This window comes from Protomyctophum bolini, assembly GCF_963924005.1.
Source record: "Protomyctophum bolini genome assembly, chromosome: 17".
NCBI lineage: Eukaryota > Metazoa > Chordata > Actinopteri > Myctophiformes > Myctophidae > Protomyctophum > Protomyctophum bolini.
Genome location: NC_137878.1, coordinates 23260620 through 23269105, shown reverse-complemented (window position 1 = coordinate 23269105; position 8486 = coordinate 23260620). Strand labels below are relative to the sequence as shown.

General features: G+C 45.1%; 1 protein-coding gene across 1 annotated transcript in view; it reads left to right on the top strand.

The window, feature by feature from the left end:
- Window positions 1–208: 208 nt before the first annotated feature.
- The window catches only part of trim71 (tripartite motif containing 71, E3 ubiquitin protein ligase), a 42901-nt gene continuing 34623 nt past the window's right edge, over window positions 209–8486 (top strand). Inside the window, exon 1 of the mRNA XM_080786937.1 lies at window positions 209–2141. Within this exon, the coding sequence (XP_080643063.1) occupies window positions 1407–2141 (735 nt within the window). The 5' untranslated portion in view covers window positions 209–1406. The remainder of the gene's footprint in view (window positions 2142–8486) is intronic.

Genomic DNA, 8486 nt, shown 5'->3' with positions numbered 1-8486 from the left:
GCGAGCCTTGCGCGCAACCACTCCCCCCTCCTCCTCCTCCTCCTTCCTCCTCCCTCCCTACGGCGGAAATGTGTCCGTTTTTTCCCCCTCGCTTGTATTGGATAGAGCGGCTGGAGGAGCAGGCTGACCAACACGCGTCCGCGAGACGGGACCAGCGCGTAAAGAGCGCACACACACAACAGTGTGTTTATGTTTATACAGCCGAGTGAAGGAGAGAAAGGGGGAAAAAGGCCAAACAGAACACGACGAGACCTCAAGAAGAACCCGGCGGCAGAGAGAGATTCTGCTCGTCCTGGTGTGTGGAGGACCCTGTCGGGAGGGTTTCCGTTTAGAGGGCACTGTTTGCTATTGGAGGACTGGGAGGCTCGTACCTCGGAGCCTCCAGAGAGGAGCTGCGTGGAAAAGCCCCATGCATTCCTCCGCTCGGAGAGAGACACCATAGGGAGGAATCATTGGAAAGTGACCTGCCCTCTTCGTAATAACTCGCACTAGGAGCGATATACGTGCACAATTATTATATGCACGTCAAGAGGCGCTTGTTGGACTGCGTGCCGCTCCTGGAGTTAAATTATTATCCTTTTTTTTAAATGCCAAACGGTTTCAGCAGGGCGTGCGATGAGATCGCGTCGCTTGTGTAGCAAATGCTTTGATGAATAATTTAAGGTCTTTTCGTCCGGGTGTATCGCTGCTATCGCCGGCCGCTGGCTACGCCTGACGCCGCGGAACGGGGCCCCGATGGTTGATTAGAGAACAGGACGACACCACGGACTGGAAACTGGAAGATATTAATTGGGGGGGACATTCGAACACTCGCCTCTCGCTGGGGCCCGTTTGGTACGCGGAGCCCCGTAGTCATGTTGAGTCGATGGGGGAGGAGAGACGGAGCTCGTAGTACCTCGACGCCGATCCTGTCTGTGTCACCACATTTTCAGGATTAGTCTCATTTCACGAACCTGCCTCGTCAAAAGCGTACAGCAAATACTTTGTCTAGAGAAGCACTATATCGGGCAATGTTAGCCCGTTCTCATGAAGTTTTTGAGAAAGTAACGAAGATGTTATCCTTAAACGCCTTATAAAACTGTATATTGTCGTTGCAGACTAAGCATAGTTTTTCTTTTTTTAAACGATACAGGAGAACTTCATCTCAAGTAATTATTTCGTAAACCGGCTACCTCCTTAGTTTGCATTAGTCGAGTGTTATATTTTACAGAAACAAACCATGCGAGTCAATGAGCACCGTTTTCATTAATGGAACTTACTTGACACCTCATGCCGTACGCCTCATATCTACCTCAAACGCGAGATTGCTTTCTATCAAACACAAAACAATCTATCCCAAATGAATACCTCATCCTCACTCGCAACGTAGCTATATTGTAAACTGAGTCAGTTTGTAGCGGTGCAGAATGGCCTCTTTTCCAGACTCGGACCTGCAGACGTGCCCGCTCTGCAAAGAGCTCTGTGGTTCCTCCGCTCCGATTTCTTCCAACTCCTCTACCTCCTCTTCTTCCTCCCACACCTCCTCCTCCTCCGGCCAGACCACCAGGAGGCTTCACGTCCTGCCCTGCCTCCATGCCTTCTGCAGGCAGTGCCTAGAGAGCCAGCGGAGCCCCGGAGACTCCCTAAAGCTGCGCTGTCCCTCGTGTGACCAGAAGGTGTCCATCAGCGAGGCCGGGGTGGACTCCCTGCCCTCCTCCAACTTCCTCTTCAGCAACCTGCTGGACGTGGTCGTGAGCTCTGATGAGCAGATCCAGAACAAGAACGGCCACCACCGCGGAGGCCTGGGCATGGGTTCCTCCGGCTTCCACCGGCCCCATGGCGGCCTCCTGCGCCCGCACCACCTGGGAGAGCCCCAGTGCAGCTCCTGCGACGAGGAGAACCCGGCCAGCTCCCACTGCCTGGACTGCCAGGAGTACCTGTGCGACAACTGCGTGCGGGCCCACCTGCGGGTTCGACTGACCAAGGACCACTTCATCGAGCGCCTGGGGGAGAGCCTCCACCTGGGCGGCCGTGCCAATGCCAACAGCAACGCCAGCCAGCCGGGGGTCTCCGTGTCTCTGGCCCAGTCGCTGCAGAACAACTTTGCCTTGCTCTCGCTCTTCCAGGACCGAATGAGCTTCTGTCAGCATCATGACAATGAGGTGAGTTGAGGATCAAACCTTACTGTATGATATGATATTATATGCACATGTAAACAGACACACACACACACACACACACACACACACACACACACACACTGACTGAAAAATGTGGTGTTATCTCTCTGCATTATACACACATACTCTCAGTAGCTGGAGTTGTTATTGTTATGGGACTACCATAACCTTTTTTATTTGGTCCTTGTGTAATAGCATCAGGCATGTTGTGTAACACACACACACACACACACACACACACACACACACACACACACACACACACAGTCCTATAGATTAATAGCATTATGTGTAGTATATAACCATACTGGGGGCCATATGGCTAGAGTTCAAAGGAAGCAGAGTGGCTCTTCACCTAGTTCCCTGGAGACGACCAGGCACGTGTGCTGAGCAGGATTTACACACACACACACACACACACACACACACACACACACACACACACACACACACACACACACACACACACATATACACACACACACACACATACACATACGGAGAGAGTCTGGTTAATCTGTACCACACCAGCCATCCAGGGCAGAGGGAGTGAGAGGCCCCTCAAGTAAATGCACACATGTTTTTCTGACTGTTGGAGAAGTCATAACCATGGAGATGTTATGGAGGGCTAGGATTTCTGTGAGATGAGAGGACTTAGTAAGGACTCAGGTCAAAGTTCTTTCGTTGTCAATGTGATCTCTGCAACTGGGTAACTACAAAGGCCTTTTAAAACAGGAGCCCAAAGTTTTCCTTGCTTTAGTCATATGCTCGGGAAAAATAACAAATGGCTTCAGTAGGGGGTCTTGGAATCTCATCCTCCTGCAACTCCTGGTTTTGGACAAGTCGTACGAAAGAAAAAGTGCAAAAAGGAAAAGAAGGCACACAGGCAAAATGGTCGCCACCCAGGCACTCCAGTAGTTGACCGGGTAGTGCATTGATTATCGCAACATCCATGGTACGATTTCTGGAGACCTGTGTTCCATATACTTAACCCCAGTCTCTACCCTATTGTCTGATGTCCTATATACTTTTTTTGTTAAAGTATAAACTGACAATGTAAAAGCTGTCCGCCATCTGCGACTCTGGCCTACTCCAACAGTCACGACAGCTCACGTCAAGTGTCCACTGCCCAGGCCTTTGGAACAGAGTGATCAATGTTATCATTGTGGTAAAGAAGTATCCAGGTCAAAAGATGAGTAATTCTGTCTGTTGTTTTCTAAACCTTAAGTCATCCCTGTTTGCAAAGAACCAGTTCAGATTCCAGGGGGTTGTGGTAGGGAGGGAGGGGGGGTCAGTTTCCCCCTCCTCTTTTGCCCATTGCCAGTAAATAGGTGGGTTCACTTTTCCAGTAAGGACTCTGTTTCCCAGTAACGCCTCTCTCCGCTCCAGGCCTGGGGGAGGGAATGACATTGGAGACGGCCAGCCTTTCTTTACCTGTGAGCACTGAACAGGCAAGAGTCATTGTCTGGTGATGTGAGCCAGCACTCCATCAAATGGTGCCACAGCCGTCATATGACTAGCTAGCTGCCTACTGTAGCTGATCTGCTGGAGACCTTTGATGGCCTGTCTGCTATTCTCGAGGGGATTGCTGTTTTGTGCTTGGCAGGAGTTCATCTTCAAATGTGATGCAGAAGAGATTTGGTGTAGAGGGAAAAGCCAAGGTGACCAAGCCAACTAAGTGTATATAGGGTTTAAGTACAGGGTGGTTAAGTACAATTAATTGTACTAATTATTATGAAATGAAAGTATATAGTATAAATTATGTTCAAAACTGACCTGACCTCATTTTAATTGACAAGAATTGCATGGAAAATAAGCAGAATTATGAGATGGCAAGTCAACATTTTGATTTGATTTTAATTCAGTGGTAGAAATGGGCTTCCGAATCCTATCTCATTCCCAGTCATATCTCCAATAGTGTTATCCTAGCATGTAGGTTAGCATGTAGTGTGACATTTATTCACAGTTCAATGTGACACTGCTCTTGGAAGTCATTGGTAAATCGACAATAAACCTTAGCAGGCTATTATCACGTAATGCATCGATGGAGAATCATCCATGTCCACATCACAATGCATTCTTAGAATCAATTAATTTCCACACAAGAATGCTATGTGTCACATGGGTGGACCTCTACGGGGACTTACCACGGGTCACAGACGAGGTCAGAGAGAGAAGGATGAGGCTGGCATGGCTGGGCACTGTCAGGCACCCAGAACTGGTGGCAAGCAAACTTGACACTGTGGGACCCAATGCAGGGCGCAGCCAGGAAAGGAAAGAGGCGCGTCACCTATGTAGAATACACTGTGTGGTATAACAGCAGAACTAACAACACTGCAGAGCTCAAGACCCTGATGCTAGACAGGAGTCATGAGTTGGTGTTGGCTGGTCCACACTCACAATTCCCACACCTCTACTTTCTGCTCTGTGAATAGTTACTGCACCAAAATACCAAGCCTTTCTTGAGGAAAAGTGGAAAAAAGGCATCACTTCGGCCCCCCCCTTGCCCTCTCAAAATCTGTGCCAGCATCAGCCCTTGTAAAAAGTAAATGTCCCCCCCAATATTATATAGCTCAGCTCTGGTGTGTCCATTCTCTTGGCATTTTATCAACTTCAACTCCAAGTTCCTACATCAATTAATCTCGGTTGATGGTTGACATGCTCTCAAAGACTGCAACTATTTACCCTCAATAAAGGCCATCCCCTGCTAATTTATAAGATGCTAGATCTTAATTTTTCTTGGAGAATCTGGAGGTGTTCCCAGAAAATTCTGGCTTAGACAGCAAAGTGGCATTCTGCCAAGTGTTGTTTTTTCCCCACACTCATTACTCCGTCAAGACGGTTTTGTGAAATTGTGTTTAGACACAAGGGGTAGAATTGTCCCTACAGATACGAACAAATGCTTTTCACTTAATGCAATTTGTATATTCTGTGCAACTAGAAAGAGATCTTTCATATTTTCTGTCTTGCCGTCGTTCATCAATGGAAAAGTAGTTTAGAGATAATTATAATTGCAGGGTATTTAGAAATCCCGACTGGGATTTTCAATACCATAAAAAATATTGATTGGAGAAGATGAACTGTAGATGAAATTAAATTCTATTACAACAGGGAGCTCAGCCAACAGAAGAATTATTGGAGGTAGAAAGGAAATGGCTGGTGGTCATTTCTGCTATTTAGGTCTCCTACCTAGATAAACTATTAAAGATGACTGGATATGAAATTAAAATATTTCCACATATCATTTAAGTCATCAGTCATCTTGAGAAAACCTATTCCAACTACAAAAGCAGTTTATTAACCACATGACTTGTATTCATGCCTTAATCTCTGTTCAGCCCACAGATTTATGGCTGAAACCATTGATTATATTCTTCTTGATTATTCTATCGATTACATTTTGATTAATCGATAATTGTGGTATTTCTAATCTATTTTTACATAATACTATATCAACGAATCAATTAACCATTTAGGCATCATTTTCTACTTCCCCTGTACAGTATAGTATCCTGAAAAGATAAGGAAAATGCCAGATCTACGGGTCAGATCAGGTCTTTTGGACTTGTTTCTAAAGTGTCAGCCTGCCCTACCAGTGTAATTTCTGGTCTAGAGGGGCGGATTCAAATGTGCCGGCGAAAACAGCCAGTGGATCCTATTGTTCACCGATCTGTGGTTTTAAAATGTTTCAGAAATATACCAAATATTTCATATCTTTTTCAAGATATTTTGTGAGCTTGTAGATCTGCTATTATTTTCAAATAGCTGAGGCTAAAGTGGTTAAAGTCTGTGTGTGTGAGATCATACGCCATATAGTGTCTTCTTTTGGGATTGTTTTGGACCTGGTTGCTTGTTTCTGTCGCAAAATCTGGCAACACTGAACACAACACTGAAGCTCATGTTTGCATGCGAGCAATTAGGTGATGTAGTCATTGTTCAAGTCAAGATATAAGCATAATCACTGACTGTAGTCCAATTTGAAAAGATGAAGGAAAGCATTCCCCCCACTACTGTACACTAAGTACTGGTTTTCAGTAAACATTTTAAGATGAACTGTTTAGGCCCTAAACTGTCCATCTTGAACTGTTTAGGCCCTAAACTGTCCATCTTAAAATGTTTACTGAAAACCAGTACTTGGTGTACAGTAGTGGCTAGAATCTCCTAAACTTTAGGGAATTCTAGCCAGACACCTGCTAATTGATGTACCTGCACTCGGAAGCCACTAGACGGTATTTTGTTTTACACAAATATCGTCATATAGTGTGTATCCCGGTGAAATGTCATGAAGGTATGAAAAATGGATAACACCCAAGCCTAAAAGTCAAGGGTCACTTAGTGGCCAAGTAGGTTACACACACACAAGGCATTTGACTTGGTGGTTGTTCAGAGAGACGGATAATCATAACACAAATGGTTGGTTAAAAATAGAAGAAAGTACGGCTTTCGGGCATCAAGTAGAATGCCATTCCCCATTTGTTTTATGAAGGAACTTATTGTTTATTGTCAAATCAATGCATTGTCTTCCTGTGGACTGTTGCTGGGCAGATGCAAGGGGTGTGCGCTGCTGGCTCTTATTTTCCTTGTGTTCTGAGGATTGTTATATTATGGTATAATTTGGTAGCACTGCAGTACTCCGAGTTCTCAGTGAGTGACTCAAGTGACATCCTCTCTGACAAGCTCCAACAGACGACACAGGGCTGGGCTTCTAAATTAAGGCTCCGAGAACCACCCTGTTTCTAAACGTGCATTGTGCCCCATGGCCAACCCCTAAAACCCACCCGAAGGCTCTCCCAAGAAAGAGCTGGAGTTTCCAGGTGCCGGGGACTCTCCCCCTCTGTACTGTCTGTTACGTAACCCTTTCGAGGAATTTTTTGCCTACAGCAGCGGACTGGGAGACCGGTAGTGTTTTTGCCTAATCCTAATGATGGCCCAATACGTGCTCCAACTGCAACGAAAATTACATTGATTCCTAGAAAAATAGCCCACGGGGATATATGTAAAATATGGAAATGGTTAGCCTTCTCTCTGCTGTGTGAAAAAGGATGCACACACACGTTCACAAAGACGGTCACTGAAGTATATATAGTCCAATTATAAAGCTACATCTTAGAGTTGGAATATAACAACCCATACCTGTCTGTTTTATAGGATTACGTTCTGGTTGCACTAGTTCTATTGCAATGCAAACACACGTACACTTTAAACGTATAGGTGATATGTGGGTGTGTGGTAATGGTGATGATGGGCTGGAGGGGGGGGGGGGTCAGGACTGGAGGAAAACTATACTGCATGGAGGTCTCAGGGGAATGCTGCTGCTAGCTGCTGAATCCCTTTCCTCATAGACACATTCCTTCTGGAGCCAGGAAACACACACACACACACACACACACACACACACACACACACACACACACACACACACACACACACACACACACACACACACACACACACACAGAGAGAGAGACAGTTTCATCCAAACCCCCTCATGTTGCTAGGAGACAAGCCAAAACCTTTCCACTCTGCTGTTGGATGGTCATACAGTATGTTGTCTTGTAGTTAGCATAGGCTAGTCGTCAACATCAACCAGTCTCGCTGGTTAGCTAATCCTGGAAGGGGTCAGGTTGAGAGCTTTCCATAACGTTTAGCTAACGATCAGGGTTGGGAAAAGACGTCCTCAAGATAATTGCTTTAACTCTCCGTTTCTTTTCTCACAATAACTGTGGGAAATTATAGCTAAGCTAACGAAACAGAATAGAAAGTCGTAACTCGTAATGGCAGGAAATATTCACTTTGGTATTATCAGTTTCAAACTGTATATATACAGACATCCCATAAGGAAATTCAGCCCTAAACTAAGCAAGATATGAATACAAAGACGAGAAGGAATCGAGACATTGGAGAAAAGAGCCCTCTGTTCTTTGCTGGAATATTCAAAAACCCTAGCTTCAGTTTCTCTGATTACTGGGGAAAGATAATTTATGGAGATGGACAGGAATTAATCTCTCACTTATTTGGTTTGGCATTAAAAAGAGTATTTTAATTATTCTCAATTCAATACTACAATACAATACAGCTGTGCTGATCTGAAGTGACTAGTACTGACTACAGTAACTAGAAAATGACTGAAGACATGATGTTTACTGTGATTAGGGCAAGCTTACATTTCATATCACAATTGGATTTTTGGAAATTATGAATCGATTTTGAATCGTTCATAACGGGAATCGTTCTAATTAGATATTTCATATTCCATCCTAATTGGTTAACATTAGCTTTCAAAGTTTGCAGGATTGGCCTGTTTTGAACAAAAAGCCTCAGATCATG